Source organism: Camelus bactrianus, chromosome 17 (assembly GCF_048773025.1).
Source record: "Camelus bactrianus isolate YW-2024 breed Bactrian camel chromosome 17, ASM4877302v1, whole genome shotgun sequence".
In the NCBI taxonomy this organism is placed as follows: domain Eukaryota; kingdom Metazoa; phylum Chordata; class Mammalia; order Artiodactyla; family Camelidae; genus Camelus; species Camelus bactrianus.
This window is the reverse complement of record NC_133555.1, coordinates 32,747,373-32,764,850: the sequence shown is the minus strand read 5'-3', so window position 1 is coordinate 32,764,850 and position 17,478 is coordinate 32,747,373. Positions and strand designations below refer to the sequence as shown.

At 48.7% G+C, this 17,478-nt stretch overlaps 1 protein-coding gene across 1 annotated transcript in view; it reads left to right on the top strand.

Annotated features, from left to right (window-relative positions):
• Nucleotides 1-17,478, top strand: part of DOCK3 (dedicator of cytokinesis 3) — a 299,153-nt gene that overhangs the window by 269,362 nt on the left and 12,313 nt on the right. The window contains exons 38-48 of the mRNA XM_074344805.1: nt 1,690-1,776; nt 3,165-3,269; nt 6,641-6,782; nt 7,735-7,901; nt 8,055-8,141; nt 8,614-8,793; nt 9,402-9,485; nt 10,214-10,330; nt 12,954-13,078; nt 14,322-14,460; nt 14,960-15,107. Of these exons, the coding sequence (XP_074200906.1) occupies nt 1,690-1,776; nt 3,165-3,269; nt 6,641-6,782; nt 7,735-7,901; nt 8,055-8,141; nt 8,614-8,793; nt 9,402-9,485; nt 10,214-10,330; nt 12,954-13,078; nt 14,322-14,460; nt 14,960-15,107 (1,381 nt within the window). The remainder of the gene's footprint in view (nt 1-1,689; nt 1,777-3,164; nt 3,270-6,640; nt 6,783-7,734; nt 7,902-8,054; nt 8,142-8,613; nt 8,794-9,401; nt 9,486-10,213; nt 10,331-12,953; nt 13,079-14,321; nt 14,461-14,959; nt 15,108-17,478) is intronic.

Sequence of the window (17,478 nt, the reverse complement as noted above, 5' to 3'; positions counted from 1 at the left end):
TGACACAGTGTTTTAAAACTCTTGGTCCTGGCTGACTCTTGGGCTGTGGGAGCGGGCATAGAGCAGCAGGGCTATGAATTAGGCCAGAGATGCCAGCAAGGCAGATAAGCCCTGATCCTAGTAAGCGAGCAGACCCGCTTTGCTGGGAGCTGCCGTCAGCAGGCAGAGTGCCTTTAGCCCCACGTGGGGCCCTCATCACCTAAATGGGCAGTTTCCCGTGGGGCACTCCTGGTGGGCTGGCTGTCCGTCTGCACACAGCTCAGCTGCTTAGCCAACCCCCTTGGAGGCTGCCTGCCAGGCAGACTCTTTTATGGGCCCTTCGCTAAAACCTGCCCAGGCAGCACTTGGAGCGAAAAAGACAACGGACATGTGCCCCCATGAAAGCTATGATATGGAAGTACAAAAGGCTTTTTAGCTCTCTGAAGCAGAGGCATTGTGTTGGAGCAGGGAGTCAGGGTCTATTTAAAATCCTGTTTGTTTTGTTTCAGTATTTTTAATTGGCCCTGCAGTTCAATCCATATGGCATTAATTTCTTCAAAGGATGGAAATAACATGCTCTTTTTAAGAAACACAGTCCCACATGAAATAGAGCTGTTCTTCTCCCTGATGCTATTTCAAACCGATTTTTTAAACATAGTCCATATTAAACACTCATATTGAAATATTTATGGGTAAAATTATATGATGTCTGAGATTTGCTTTCAAAACTATGGGGAGGAGTAGATGGGTGGGGTATGAATGATCCAAGACTGACTATGAGTTGGTCATTGTTGAGGCTGGGTGATAAGTATCTAGGGGTTCATTCTTCTATTTTTCTATATGCTTAAATTTTTCCTATAATAAAAAATTTTGATCAGTAGTTAGAAGTTGGGGAGAAGAGCCTGGCTAAAATATCGAGTAAACCTATAGCACTCAATCTAACCAAGAAAGAAAGCACTATATTAAAAAGAGGAGGAAATGGGCAATATTGCCCCTTAGTGAAGGCCACTGCAGCCCTCCTCAGGCACCTGTTAGATGGACCTATCACTGTAACAGGAGCCACACCACAGAAACAGCCAGGGGCCTTGCCAGGCAAGGATTATCTGATGCCTACTCTAAAATTTGAATATTTCTATAAAGTAAATTGTCAGGCCTACTCCCAAGTCCTTGGGTAGCCACTTCCTGCTTGGTGTCCATACTTGTTTCTAAACTTAAATGATCTTAATTTAAAAGTCATTGTTTCCTTCATTAACTCATTAAATCAATCTTTACTGAGTACCTGCTCCTGCCTGGCACTGTTCTAGACTCTGAGGATAGAGTATATAAGCAGGATCCCTGCCCTCATGCAGTTTGTCATCTAACTGAGAGTAATACAACATAAAAGTAAGTATTTTTTAAAATAAGATGCTTACAGGGTAATGAAACAGAGAATGGGCAAGTGTCTGTCCTTGACAAGGTAGTCAGGGAAAGGCCTCTTGGAGGCGGAAACATTTGAGTAGAAACCTACTCACAGAGGTGGAAAGCTCTGCCTTGAGCCAGAAAGCCACTGGGCGGTGTATTGTGCTCCACAAATTGGTTCTGAGCATATGTTCTTTGTGACATACGAGTTGCAGGAGGCCTTTGGTTGTGCCCTGTGATGTGTTTGATATGGGCTTGGGCCATTCCGAGGATGCTTGAGATGCTGAAGCCTTGTTCCTATTTCTGACACAGAGCTGGGAGTTTGGGATCCCACTGTGCAGGGAGCTGGCATGTCAGTATGAGAGTCTCTACGATTATCAGAGCCTCAGCTGGATTCGGGTGAGCTTTGCCCCTTCCCCTACCCCAACCCTGACTCGGGGAGCAAGCACTTTGCTGGCATCAACTTCTGAGGGAGCATTCATTGTGGGCCCAGCCCTTGGTTTAGTGCTGTGGACAGTACAAGAGAAGCAGAGGCCAAGGTTCCTGTCCTCAAGATGCTTGCATTCTGGCTGGGGAACCAAAACTCGCACCTGACAAATGATTCTATGATCCAGCCCCAAGGGCCACTGGTGTGCAGGGAAGAGAGAAGCAGCATACGCAGGACAGGATGGGGGTTTCAGGGAGGAGGTGGAAGAAGCTTTTCCTGCAATGATTTTGTTCAGGGATGCTTCATCTGAAAACTTTATAAGATCTTTCCCTGCTTTGGCTTATGGTCACTTCTAAGCACCCAAGTAAGGGAAGTTTTTATTCCCTTCTTTGATGCAAGATATTCAGAATTAAGTGAAATGGACTTTGAAGATTTCCATAAAATTTTTCCTAGTTGCTGGTGCTGGGTTATGAATCATAACAGCTGCTAACTTCATTGGCAAAGAGAAGTCAAGAGCCTCAGTTCATCCTCCTCTTGCATCCTCATCAGCATGGCTAGCTCTGCTATGTCCCCTAATCCTCACCAGGATCTGGGCCTATATAGTAGATGCGGTTCTCTAGCAATAGCTTTTTGGTTGGTCTTTGAAGGCCACTGCTCCTTGGCAGGCTGGTTTGATTGAGTGAGTTAGAGCCATCTTCCCAATCAAAGTTCAGTGAGTTTCTCTGAATGTGAAGTCAGATGATCCAAGAGTAAAAAACTTACCAACTAATTGCAGACATCATGGTTATTTTTTGTTCAACTTTTAAAATTTTAAATCTCCTAAATGGGAATCAGTACCAGTGATGCTGGCAACTAAGCCTTGCTCACTCTGTTAGCATCTTCATTCAGATGATCAATGAACAAGAGCAATGCATTTGGACTGATGGAAAATGGTGCTGAGAATTGCTGTTAGCCACCTATAAGCAACACTAGCCAGAGGTCAGTTGGTACAGTATCAGTCAAAACCAGGAATCCCTGTCCAAAAAAAAAAAAATCCCATGTTAAGTGTGTGCCCCTGAAAGTACAGCAAGCCTGGTCTCTGTAGGGCTGGGTCTGCTCACTGGGAAGGACACTCAGGGCAGCCTCTCAGGCGTGTCCCTACTCCACCGTCAGGTGACAATGGAGAGAAAGGGCTTCAGCCTGTTCCATCAGGCGGCTCTTGGAGGAGAGGTTGATCATGGCTTGGGGTTCACTTTTCATCTAGATTGAGTCACCATATTCTCTTTCCAAAAGACAGTGTCTCTTTGGGCCTGGGAGAACTTGCTTCAGACACCCCTAGCAGTCAGGCCAACCTGAAGGCAACTGCCTTTCTTGTTCACAGAAAATGGAGGCCAGCTACTATGACAACATCATGGAGCAGCAACGCCTGGAGCCGGAGTTCTTTCGTGTGGGCTTCTATGGCAGGAAGTTTCCTTTCTTCCTTCGGGTGAGTTCATTCAGGTAGTCACAAGAGTTTCTATCATATTTTACACATAATTCATTTATATTTTTTTTCACTGTTTTCCCTATTCTACTGAATACTTCTTTTTGAAGGACTGACGAGTCAACAAAAAACACTTGGCTTTCACTGGACTGGCTACCAACTTTAGACTCTGTTTTACTCTGCTATATTTTGTAGCAACCTGGAACGTATGAGGGTGGTTTTCTTACTAAATCAACAAAGCTCCTTCAGGAAAAGACCAGGTTCTGAGAATGTCCCATAGGTATGTTTAGAAACCTTCCAACTTCTGCTTCCAGTGCCTGGAATCCTCCATTGTGACTGTTCTCAGCCAGGCAGGACATCAGTACAGTCCTGACCTCAACAGTAGGCTGGCCTCTTAGCATTTGTCATTTAAGATGAAGGTCCTTCCTCCTACCTGTGCTATAGGCTGTGCAGCCAGGATGGAGAACTGTTGATTTGCGATTTTTGTTTTCTTCATTCAGCACAGCCCAGAGGCTCCAGGATGAGCCAGCCTGGGCTTGTAGGCTGTGGCCCATAGGGATTTGTTGTTCTTAGATGACCTTAGTGAATCTGTGCTGATGAAAGGGCCCTAGGGCTGCAGTCGAGACCTAAGACTAGCTCTGATTGTTCCCAGTTCTAATGTCTTACTAAGGTTCAGGGTCCACAAGTCTCAAGAAGCAGCTGGGGAAGCTCATAGAATTCAGTGATATGTTTGGGATTCTGTCTTATTGGAGAAATTGCTTTAGCCAATGAGCAATAATAAGCTGGGTATCGAAGGTCAACTGGGCTTAATGGCTCCTTAAAAAAAAAAAAAAAGTCTGCTAAGCAACAGAGTCCAGGCTGACCACATTTTAGATGTAAGGCTGGTCAACTTGCTCATTTCCTGGGCAGTAATCATTCTAGGCTATAAAAGAGAAATGATTTCTGTGACAACTAGTAATAGTGACAGAGACAGCATGCGCACTGCCCGATTGTGATCCCCATTCCACAAGAATGTTTCTAGTAGCAGAATGTGAGTGAGTTTCTCCTCTGGAAACAACCTCCTCCACTCTTGTTACCATCCGGCCCAGGTGTTTCCGAAGTGGCATGTTTGTTGCCCCATCAGCGTGGATCCTACAGCAGCAGTAGAGGTAGATGTCAGCAGAAGAGGAAGAAGGAATTGTACAAGGAATTGTACAAAAGCATTTCTAGAAAGTCTTTTGATAAGCTAATGATTCTGGCCCTGTAACTCATTTCCATTTTACCTTTGCAAATTATGCCTTATTGTCATTTTCTTCTCCTGTTTAGTTCCACAATTTGTACATTATTAGCCAGACTTTACTTCCAAGCATCATTATTTGGGGTATTACAAAATCAGGCTGTGGTGTCCCCCATGTCTGTCCCTGCCAAGCAGGAGGTCTCCATCATGGTTCGACCTGGCTCCCTCCTGTCATGCTCATGTCAGAGGGCGCACCAGTGTCTCAGGTCTCTCAGAGCTTTCTGACAAGTAGGACCTGGCATAGAACCTGCACCTGAGGCATTCCATATAACGTTCAGAAGTGACAGTCTAAATATTCAAATGTGTTTCGAGGGTGCTGGTAATGGAGGAAAAATAACAAGGGGTGTTAGGAAGTGTCACCCATCAGTCCATCCTCTTCTCCACAGAAGGAGCTCTATTTCATGCATACAAATCTGCCTGGCCTGGCCACATGCTGCCTTACCCTCCCTCAGCTGCTCAGTTCATCTGTGGCAAATGGAAGACATCCAGTGGAGGTGGCCGTTTGCCTTGTAGATGGCAAGGACAAATGTAAAGCAGTGGCGGCCAGATCTGTCTCGTGTGGGGATACTGATGCTCTTGCCTGAGCAGATTTGAAACCAACAACCAGCCTCAAGGTCAATGCTATGTCCCTTCCTCCTGCTGGGTCTTCCCCAGAAGGCTAGGCCACTCTTTCACCGTCCCTGAACACCTAGGCCATCTATTACTTTAAGCCCTGTCAGCTTGAGTCTTTGGACCATCTGCCTGCCCTGCTTCACAGATGTGATTATCTACTAAATCCACTTGGAGACAGGAAAACATCCAGCCCTCCCTTCTCGGGGGAATTTCTCTTTCTCTTCATTTGACCCATGATCAGACACTGGTGAGGACTGTACATTTTTGAGTGGATATGAAAAGGCCAGTTTGTCACAGTTGCCTTCTTTGTCAGCTCTGCTTATCAAGCAAATGTCTCTGTCTGTTACTACTGGCCTGTTCCACTGGAGAGGCCATCCTGCTCCTCCTGATCTTGACCTCCCTTCCAGTGTTACCCTTCCATTCTGATCCATCTGGTCATGTGGCCTACCCTTAGCTGAGTTCTCCCATAGTAGGAGAAGAAGTGAAAAGTGGGCAGATTTCTTGTTCCAAAAAGGCTGAAGTCATCCACAGCCTGGCCTGTGATTATCTCTGTATCGGGAAGCGTACAGCTGGCCCTGTGGAACCCCTCCCTCTCTCCTCCTCTGCCTCACACTATGAGTCAAAGAATCTGATGAGGCAGCTAGACAGGCAAACAGATGTCCCCAGAGGGCTTCAGAGGACTTCTCCAGCCACTCACTCTTGACCCACCATGACTTAGTCAGAGCAGCAGGGTTGAGGGTGCTTTATCCTGCCTTCAGTCCACAAAGAGAAAAACTGAGACCTAACCCATACCAAATATGATGTAACATGAGGTTTGAAGAAATGTGTAGTTAGAATGATGTTCTGCTGACACAGTTGCAAAGGAATTGCTGTCAGAGGGGTTTATTAATGCTCTCTGGACACTGCGCTGGATTTAGACTGTTTCTCCCAGCTGACAAAAGTGATCCTTCAGAAGCACACACCTGATCCCTGCCCATTGCTTGATGGCACCCATGGCAGCACCCTGCGACACACACCTGCAGGCCTCTTTGGTCACCTTCCCACCCGTTCTCCATAAGCACCTTCTTTCTAGCTGTGCCTTTTCCTGTCTTGGCTGTTGTTACCCTGGTTGTCATTGTACCCACATAGATTGCCCCCCACCATTCACTGCTACGCTAACCCAGGTGCACCTTTCTGGACCCTTTCCAGGCCTGTCTGTTTCCAAAATCCCACTTCCCCCCCTGCAACCTTGAATCCCTTCCTGAGTGAGGTGCCCTCCCTCCTGCGAGCCTCCTGCAGCCTGTGCCCTGCCTCCCACCCTGGACTACCACATCACAGTGCACTTCTCCCTTCTCTCCCTCTCCCTTCTTGACCGTATTTTCCCTTAAGGGGCAGAGACTGAGTGCTGTGCACCACGCCTGCCACAGAGGCTCCAAGGACATGCTTGTGAGATGAGGGGGTGGGGGCTGCAGGCAAGGCATAGAGTGTGCTCTCCTGTTTGTGGCAGAACAAAGAATATGTGTGCCGTGGCCACGACTACGAGAGGCTGGAGGCCTTCCAGCAGAGGATGCTCAGCGAGTTCCCACAGGCCGTCGCCATGCAGCACCCCAACCACCCTGATGATGCCATCCTGCAGTGTGACGCCCAGTGTATCTTTTGACACTTGGTCGGGGGAGGAGGGCTGGGGCCCTGGGAGGTACAACCCACCCAGACAGCTGCCCCTCTGCCATGGTGTCAGCCTTACAGGCTAGGTCACCCATCAGTCCTGAACCAGAATGTGTCCTTATTACGGACCCACACTTAGCAGAGCTCTCGGCTGGCTCCTGCCAGCGCCTTCGTCCTCACCCTGCCCTCTGAAGGGCCTGCCTAGGCAGCCAGCAGCCATCACTGTGGACTCCTGCCAGAGGGATGCTACCACTTACTTCTGTGCCCTGCTCCACTCCCATGTACACCTCTTGTTACCCGGAGCCTTTGTCAGGAGGACTGAGGCACAGCTCTGGGGTTGGGGCAGAGGGAGTGCGAAAGAGATGGGGAGTGCCTGTTGTCTTAGTGGCACTTGCAAGTCTGAATGCAAACACTGGCCTGCCCCCTGTCCCTCACACACAGCTTTCTTAGAGACCTCATGACTGTCACCATGACTGGGAAGCTTTTTCCAGAGAAAGGAGGGCTGGTGGGGTCCTATGTGTTCTCTCTCCAGAGACCCCAGAGAGTATTTTATTAAAGGGTTGTTTTGCGGTGAATATAGTTTACCTACAGTGAGTGGGCAGGCCCAGGCCCTTGCAACTTTCTCATTCCTGTGGGGTAGGCACCTGCATTCTCCTGAACCCTTTCCCTTCTTTCTTAAAGGGGCACTGAGGAGCACCTGGCTATTGACATCTCACCATGGCTGAGTGCTCGGAGACTCACTACTGGAGCAGGGAGCAGGGCAGACAGGGAGATTTGGTCTAACTGTATTTGGGTCTGATCTGCCCTTTGAAATGCTGCTTTTACCATTAGAGAACAGGGGCTGTGGTGTCCTTCTCTCCTTTGGGGAGATGACAGGGGTCAGCTACTCAGGTCCATCTCTTTCAAGTCTGGGGTTCTCCTTCACTTCCTGCCCAGACTTGCAGATCTATGCAGTGACACCCATTCCAGATTATGTGGACGTCTTGCAGATGGACAGGGTCCCGGATCGTGTTAAGAGCTTCTACCGCGTCAACAATGTGAGGAAGTTCCGGTACGACAGGCCTTTTCACAAAGGCCCCAAGGACAAGGAGAATGAATTCAAGGTGAACAAATCTAGGGAAGCAGGGACAGCGTTTATAGTGAGGCCAGCAGCAAGCCCCACTTTCTCAGGAACTCATCAGTGTCTCATCCTTCGGGCAGGCGGGGTGTGGTAAAAATTGCTTAATGGCCTGAACCTACCTGTGCCTTCCCTACAGAGCCTGTGGATCGAGCGCACCACTCTGACCCTGACCCACAGCTTGCCTGGCATCTCTCGGTGGTTCGAAGTGGAGAGGAGAGAACTGGTGAGCCACATTTCAGGTGGGGCTGATGTTCTCAGCGGCTCCCTTAGCCCTTGCTTTGGGGGCCTTTCTCTACAGACTGTAGAAAGAGAATGCTCTGGCCACCTGCCTGCCTAGGCTGCCACAGGCAGTCCTGTGCCGGAGGCTTTGTGCCCCTTCCTTCTCTCTTGTAATCCTCACAGCACCCCTAGGCAGCATGTGTTTTTGTTCTCCCAATTTACAAATGTTAAATCTGTACTCTGAGATCCAGGAAGCCAGAGCTCTCTGACTTCAGAACCGGTGCTTGTCACTATTTACTGGACTTCTAAGTGCCTACAAATGGGATGAGAACATTAGAAAGGGCTCAGGAAGTCTCAAGTCCACAGGAACAAGGAAATCAGCATCACAGATCATAGGTCCCTGCTCTCAGGACCATAATGAGGGAGGGGTTGTCATTGTGCCTGGGATGACACCACCATGTGCTGTGTGCCCCCAGGTGGAGGTGAGTCCTCTGGAGAATGCTATCCAGGTTGTTGAGAATAAGAACCAGGAGCTGCGGGCCCTGATCAGCCAGTATCAGCACAAGCAGGTGCACGGCAACATCAATCTGCTCAGCATGTGCCTGAATGGCGTCATTGATGCAGCTGTCAACGGAGGCATCGCCCGCTACCAAGAGGTGAGCTCGGCCCTAGACCCAACCCACACAGGCAGTGTGGCTGGAAAGGTGGATCTCAGGCACTGCTTCTTGAGATTCCAGCCTCCTAGGACAAGCCCTCTCCTGGCTGTGCCTCAGCTGACTGAGGATGGTCCTGGGATGAGGCTTTAAGCTCCCCACCACTCCCTGTTTCCATGGCACAGCTCTCTTGTGGGGCCTTTTCTGCCTTTTTACTCTGTGAACTCTGGCAGATGGGTAACTCATCTGATTATGGAAGGATATTAAGTGGCCTCCAAGAGGAGCCCTGGACTTTAGAAGAAGTGAGTTGTGGGCTAGCTAAGAGACTTGCCTCCTCACCCTGGCCACCAGCCCTGCCTGCCCTACCCAGGACATCCAGGCTCCAGGAAGGACTGGAACCAGCATTCAGGCTTAGATGACGTGGCTACCTGCAGTCCTTCTTAGACACAAAAAACACATCTGTGATTACAGGAGGTTCATGCAGGCCAACTAGAGGTACATTGGTGTGTGTATCTGTAAAGAGGCAGCCCAGTTTCCCTTCAGGTGGCACCTTCAGACTCTAAGTAGTAACCCTGGGAAGAGTCTTCCTGACTTGGCCTTTCCTTTCACAGGCCTTCTTTGATAAAGATTACATCACCAAGCACCCAGGAGATGCTGAGAAGATCAGCCAGCTCAAGGAGCTCATGCAAGAACAGGTCTGTCTTACACCAGCACCCCAATGTTCATAGCAGCACTATTTAAAATAGCCAAGTCATGGAAATAGCCTAAACGTCCATCGACAGATGACTGGATAAGAAGTTGTGGTATATTTATACAATGGAATACAATTCAGCCATAAAAAAATTACAACATAATGCCAGTAGCAGCAACATAGATGTCCCTGGAGAGTGTCATTCTAAGTGAAGTAAGCCAGAAAGAGAAAGAAAAATACCATATGATATCACTCATATGTGGAATCTGAAAAAAAAAAAGAAGACAAATGAACTTAAATATAAAACAGAAACAGACTCATAGACATAGAATAAAAACTTATGGTTGCCAGTGGGGAGGGGGTGGGAAGGGATAGACTGGGAGTTTGAAATTTGTAGATACTGACAGGTGTATATAGAAAAACAAGTTTATACTGTATAGCACAGGGAAATATATACAAGATCTTGTGGTAGTTCATGGTGAAAAAGAATGTGAAAATGAATATATGTATATTCATGTATGACTGAAAAATTGTGCTCTACACCAGAAATTGACACAACATTGTAAACTGACTGTAACTCAACAAAAAAAAAAAAACAAAAAACCGAACAGGTCTGTCTTAGAGGAGTTGGAGGCCAGTGTCTAGGAGGGAAAGGCCAGGCACCACTGGATGGCTATAGTACCAAGGGCTTCTTCCTGGCTAATAGAGTGGCCTTGTCTGTTACCCTAATAGGTCCATGTCCTTGGCGTCGGGCTGGCAGTTCATGAGAAGTTCGTGCACCCAGAAATGCGCCCTCTGCATAAGAAGCTGATTGATCAGTTCCAGATGATGCGGGCCAGCCTCTACCACGTAAGCTGGTCCCTGTCCTGCCCTGCTGCAGTATAACCAGGTGTCCCTTCCTCCAGATCTGTGCAGCAAGTCAAAGGAAGGGAAGTGAGAGGAGCAGAGGAGGCAAGTGTGAAGGAAAAGCTGTTCCACCGCAGGGGAGCAGGAGGCACAGGGTGTCTGCTCTATCCAGGAGAAGGATGCCCAGGATCCCTTGCTCACTCCCTCCCTAGGGAGGAGTCAGATTCAGGGTCAGAGAATGTTTTTATTCAGTGTGCTGTGCTGGTGAAGAGAGGTTTTCATATGAGGAGGAAAAGAGCTAAAAGTATATGGCCCACATGCAGGGATCTCTTTGGAGTTATTTTTCATCCCAAGAACTTACGAGGTAAGGCATAGCCTGAGCCAGCCTTCTCTCCCCATCTCCCTCCTTCTCCTCTCTCCTTTCCAATATTCACCCCTCTCTTTCCTCTCCCTCTCTTTTCCCTCTCTTTACCCTTCCCCTCTAACTCCCTGCCTTCCGTCTCTCCCTTTTCCTCTGTCATGTGTGGTGACCCAGGCTCATGTCTGAGAAAACCCAGGTGAGTAGTGCTTCTGTACTGGCTGCTCTTGGAGGGTCAGGCAGGTTCTGGGGTTGGCCCAGACCCTAGAAGGTCTCTTTGACTCTGACCTGACTCCTAGGTCTCCATGGCAGGGTTTGACTCAAGGACTGATGCACACATGTGGAAGCAGGGCCTGTATTCCAAGGCTGCTTTCCCTCCAAGGGTTTTATGGGGAATGCTGGCTGGCTGAGATGAGAGTTCAGATGGTTATGAGCCTCCTGTTCACATACCCTTGCCTCATTTTCAACCACAGGGCTGACTCCAAGTGTTTTCTAGAGAAGGCTGCCCAGCAGGCTGGCTGTCAGATCTCAAAGGGTGTGAGCCCAATTACCTGCCACCCTCTTCTCACTGCCCAGGCGCACTAGGTAGAGGTGACAAGGAGATGATGCAAATTACTGTGGACAGAGCAGATGAACGACTAGCTACTGTATAGCACAGGGAACTACATTCAGTGGCTTGTACAGGGTAACCTGTAATGAAAAGGAATATGAAAAAGAATATGTATATATAACTGAATCACTGTGCTGTACACCGGAAACTAATACAACATTGTAAATCAACTATACTTCAATCAAAAAAGTTTTAAAGAAATAAAAATTTAAATTAAAAAAAAAGAAATGGCAAGGAGGCAAAGGAAGTAGAGCTGTTTGGTGTTGAACAAGGCCATCATGGACAAGAAGTTCCCCTTCAGGGATGACCACTGGCCACAGACGCCCTGGGGAGGCTGGACCACTCAGACTCAGTGGGCCTGACCTGTTGACTTGCCTTGTGCTTGGCTGCTGGAGATTCTGGTCATCTCAGTCTCTCCAAGCCCTAGTGTGGGTCTCAGCCTGGTCCTGCACAAGTAAGGACAACATGAAATGTAAAAAGACAAAAAGATTGTCTGTAGTTTGAGAAGTGGGCCCTCTGGAAAGCTCATAAAACCTGAAGTTTCTCCTTGCTGTAATGGTTATACCCTGTGATAGTTCAAAGTGAAATATGCAGGGAAAGTTTATGTTTTCCCCTTAAAATTAGGATGTGCACTCAGTAAAGAGCTTGTGTCTGAATCTGATGGGTATTCCATTCCTTCTCATTCCCCTCTGTCTCCTGCCAGCTTGGCTAGTCTCTCTGTGTACAAACTTCCCCATCACAGCAGGTGACCCAGGTGAGCTGGGCCTGGCCACTGCGGGAAGAGGGTGTAGGGGAGGAGGGAGCTCTCTACCATGCAGGCTGTCAGGTCACTGCAGAGAGAAGCACAGGATGCTCGCCTACATGTGTCAAGGTCTCCAGGGCACACCTGGAGGTGTCCTCCCTAGCTGCAGAAACACATTTCAGCCTTCTTCGTACTTTGGAAAAAAGGGGTGGGAAAACTCCTGCTTCTTCAAGCCAAGCTCAGAAACATCCCCGGTGGACTTAGGGCCCACAGACTGTGAAGGACTTGAGGAAACCTTGGCAGTTGTGCTTTGTTTCCTCATAGTTGCAAATAGGGACACAAACCAACGTGCTGTCATCTAGGAGGATTTGGGATCAAAAGTTTCTGCCAAGTTTTCTACATACTTAATTTAATTATGCTAAAATAGAACTGTGCTGTCTTTCAGTTACTTGCATCAGGATTTTGTGTCCTGTCTCCCCATAGACTGGGTAACTTAGAGCTGGGCCATCTAGCAATCCAATAAAACCCAGTTCCAGTCCTTATGTAAGAGGTGCGCACGCACTGACAGCTGCTGATCAGCTCTTTCTCTCCTATTTCCCAACTCTTGTTCTACTTACTCTGTAGTGAGAAAGTCTGTTAACATGCTCCTATGAACTCAGACCAGCCTCAGCCTACTCCAGGTGTTCTCCTAGGTGGTCGACCTGGGCTTCCCTCTGGTCTAGGCTGCGGTGAGGTTAGAAGGGTGCTTTAGCCATGAAGGGGTCACTGTCCAAAAGAAGCCAGCAGGTCAGGTTCAGCTGAAGTGTATGATTCTTTTGTTTTCTTTTACATTCCTATCCCCAGCCTGCTCTTCCCTCTCACCCCTTAATTACTTATTTATTCTTCACTCTCTGATGAAAGTGCATTCATTTCTCAGCAGGAGTTTCCGGGTTTGGACAAGCTAAGTCCTGCATGTTCAGGCACCAGCACCCCACGGGGAAATGTCCTAGCATCCCATAGTCCCATGAGCCCCGAGAGCATCAAGATGACCCACCGGCACAGGTATGACCTTAGGACTGAGGAGAGTCCCCTCCACAAAGGTAAGTCTGAATGTCAGAGATCAGAGCAAGGAAGTCCAAAATAGTGCTTGTGTGTATTTGCATGCTCTCTCACCCATGTGCACAGCAAACACGCAGCTCCTGCCACAGAATCCACACACTGCATCCAGTCATCCTGGATGACAGAGGGGTATACGTGGTGTTGTGGGAACACGGAGGAGGAGGCAGTTGGGTAAGTCTTGAAGGATAAGTAGAAGTTTGCTAGGCAGAAAAGAGTTGGGGTTAGGAGAGTGATGGAGCAAGGCCCAGGCAAAGTGACCAACATGTGCAGATGCCTCAAGATGTGAACAAGCCAGTCTGGTCAGCACTACAGGTAGAGCCAGGTGGCTGGAGTGTAGGATTCTGGGGCATGGAAGGGGGCTAGGACCAGCTCTGGATGGGCTCTGTTCATTCAGGCCTTTGGACTTGATCCCAGGGGGAGTGAGGATCACCAGTTGGCTTTAAGGAGGAGAACAACACGGACATTGAGGTGTGCCTGCTGTGCACCCAGGAGTCATGGTCGCTGGGGCTCCACTGAGGAGACTCCAAGTCTCCAGGGCAGGAAGACCAGGCCAGGGGAGGCGCCTGGAGAGGAGCCCCCACTTGGGTTTGTTTTCCAGTGTGAGCAGTAAGTCAGCACAGAGTGGGCACTCAGCAAATGGGAAGGAACGAGTGAATGGGGGCTGCGTAGCGCTGACAGAAGAGAACTGCTGGCAAGCCCGTGTCCACAGAGGTGGAAGGAAGCCAACAGATGGCTCACAGCCAGCTATTTTGATAGCTTCCCCAAACCAGGAAGACACCCCAACTGCCGAGCAGATCCCAGCAGGGGGCTGGTGCTGGCTCAGGGTAACAGGCCATTGCAAGGGGCACCTGGGACCCTTGATCTGATTCAGCGTATCTCCTTCATTCCTCCTGAGAAACTGCTGATCTCATCAGACTGAGTGGCCATAAACCACTTAATTCTAAGTAGAGGCTATGCCAGGCGACTGTTGGCCCTCCCAGACTGGGGGCCCCTGAGCAGCAGGGTGGGGTTCAGGACTCTTCAGGCCTCAGGTGGGTATGAGCATTAGCAATGGAACTGTCTAAACCAGTGATGACTGGGGCTTGGAGATGACTGTTGCACACACCCCATCACTCTCCCCTCACCACCTAGCAAGGTTCCTCAGCTCCAGGCCTGACTCCTTCCTATTTTCCACTCTTGTTCGCAGCCCCATGAACTTAATGGGCACCGGCCGCCATTCATCATCCTCTCTGTCCTCACACACATCTAGCGAAGCAGGAAATGTGGTGATGCTGGGTGACAGCTCCATGGGCGAGGCTCCCGAGGACCTGTACCACCATATGCAGGTACCAGAGCTGTCCGAGGAAAATGGCCAGGGCACTGTACCTGGAGGACTCACCTCTCTGCTGGCTGGTCTGGTGTGAGGGCTGGCATCCCTACCTAGTTCTCTAGTTCCTGAATTCAGAACAGCCAGAGCTCGCAAAGCTGCCTTCCCTCCACACCATCCCATGTTGCAGTTCCCAGGCCTTATTTCACAAGGAGATCTAGCTTCAATCTTGGCTACTTTTAGAGATACTGTGGGATAGCTCCTCTACCAAATTGCCCTCCTGCTTGGCATCCCTGATGGCTAAATCTTGCTTCCTCCATGGACAGCATCGCTAGAGTCGACCCAACAGCCCTGCTCCTTGGGGGGTATGGGTGGCCCTTAGTGCTGGCCAACAGCCTGACCTGCAACACGGCCAGGGTACAGACTCTGGGTCTGGGCACCTCATGGCATGAAGAAGCCAACTCTAGGCCAGTCTTACAGTGTTGGCCTCTATCCTGCTGATTTTTCTCCCTTTGCAGCTCGCGTATCCCAACCCCAGGTACCAGGGCTCAGTCACCAACGTCTCTGTTCTGTCCTCGTCCCAGGCAAGCCCTTCTTCCTCCAGCCTGAGTTCCACTCACTCAGCACCATCCCAGATGATTACCTCTGCCCCTTCCAGTGCCCGAGGTAAGGATGGCAGGGCGCTGCTTGCAGAAGGGAGAGGAGAGAGCCTCATGGGCCCCTCTTGTCCTCCTCTCATCTGTGGCTGTGTCTTTGAAAGCGGCCCTGTAACTTAGAGAATGCTCACCTGTACTTTCAGCACTAAGGACTAAGGGTTCCTACCTCCAGATGTCTTTCTCTGGCTGGCTTCAGACCCTGCTCTGGGCAGTGGCTGCAGTGGTGCTGCCCCTGAGGTAGCTAACCTTCACATCTCCACCTCAAAAGAGGACACAGCCTGGGAGAAAGCTCAGTTCTTCTCAGATGAAGTGTTTGTAAGAATAAAGCTCAAAGTTAAGGCAAAAGTGAGTTTTGTCTTGAGTAAGCAAACATGATGAAAAAGTATGAAAATTAAATTTGAAGACTAAAATTAATCCTGGAAAACAATGTTCTAAATGGTAACAATAACCAAAAAAAAACTTTGTTCAGTTGGGAAAGGCTTTCTCAGGAGAGATGGCTCTATAAAAAGCTATTCACTTTGCCAATTATTGCTTGATTTCTTATTCAGTTGGATAAATATTGTTCTCTGAGGGCCAGCATCTTTTTCACATTCTCATTCTAGTTCCTGCAGTGAGACTTAATTCTCTGTCCTTTTAGATAGAAACATTTGCAGTGGAATGGAAATTAGCTATGGTGACTAAGGTCTAATGCTTCCCAGGGTTGGCTACACAGGATAGTAACAGAAGAGTAAGTGATCTGAGTTTACCAGCCAGTCACTGACTGTTGCTTCCAGACTTCAAAGGGATGGAGTCTCTTTGTTCTTCTCATTATACTGAAGACAAAGAGAAACTGCACAAATGCATGACATAGAAGGTCATTAAGGAAAAAAAAACCAAAACGTCTTTCTTCAAAGCACACAAACCTGAGAGGTCCACAGTGGAAATGATAGAGAGAGAGAGAGGCAGTGGCCAACTGGAAAAAGCCTTGGCATATGGCAGAAGGGGATACGGTTGCAGCAGGCGCAGTTACAGACTTTCACCTGAAGCGTCTAGCCCAACCCCTCATTTCCTGTGGAGGAAACCGGTCCAGTGAGAGAGGCTTAAGACCATCCACCCAGTTCACGGCCAGGTTGATTTGGAGTACAAGTCTTTAGACTTGCCAGCCCTCAGTCTGATGCCCATTCCACTCCCATGATGGCCTTCCTAACATGGACTAAGGCACTTAGAAAAGGGGAGCCAGCATTTGAAGCAGGTGTTTCTAGTGTTAAGAAAAATAGATCAACATGCTGAAGATTTATCAATATGTGAGGGCTGCTCATATAAAGAAGGAACATGATCTGTTGTTATAAGGCACACTGAAAGATGGCTTTGGGAATAAAGCCAGGAAACCCTGTGAAGTTAGCCACGAATGCTGTACTGGAGTTCAATGGGTCTTAAGGTAAATGCTCCTGAATAGAGCTGCAGAAACAGATTTTTGTTGTGTGGGTTTTCCCCTAACCTGAAAACTCTCTTATATACTCGGCCATATCTAAGTCTTTATCTGAGTATTCTTGCTGAAGTCAGATCTCTGAACCATGATTGCTGATAAAAACAGGAGGCAGTAGGGAGGGATGTTTTAACTCACTTCCACTCTGACATTGCTCAGACACTTCCTGTAGGTGGTGCCCTGGAGAGGACAGAGACACCATCAGGGACCTCAAGGCTGGCTGGTATCACTTTTGTCCTTCCAGCTAACATTCACTGATCTATTCACTCATCAAGCTTTTATGAGTACTCAGTGAGGAGTCTGCCCGGCTCTTGCACCATCAGAGTAGAATAGAAATTATGTTCTGTTTGGAAGTAATCCCTCTATTTCAGATGGCTTGGTTATTGATCGCTGCATAATAAACCACCCACCAAAACTTAGTAGCTTAAAACAACAATTTACGGTCATCTCGCATGGTTCTGTGGGTTGATGGGGCTCACTGAGCAGTTCTCAGCTGCAGTCTCTCATTGGCTTGCAGTCAGATGTCACCAGGGGCTCAACTAGACTGGACACCAAGATGGCTTGGTCACGTGGCTGGCAGTTGATAGTGCCTGTCGGTGGGAGCTCAGCTGGAGCTGTCAACCTGAGTCCCTACGTGTGACCTCTCTCTGTAGTTAAGAGTTTCTCAGAGCACAAAACTGGCCTTCCCCAGAGCAAGCACCCCAAGCCACCCAGGCAAAAATGGCAAGACTTCCTATCACCCAGTCTTGGAAGTCCCAGAATGTTGCTTTTGTCACATTCTGTTGGTTAATCAAGTCACTAAGGCCAACCCAGATGCCAAGGTGGGGAATAAGACTCCAGCTCATGATGTGAGGAGGTGCATGTGTGTTTGGGGAAGGAAGGCATCGATGGTTGCTGTCTCTGGAGATAAGCTATC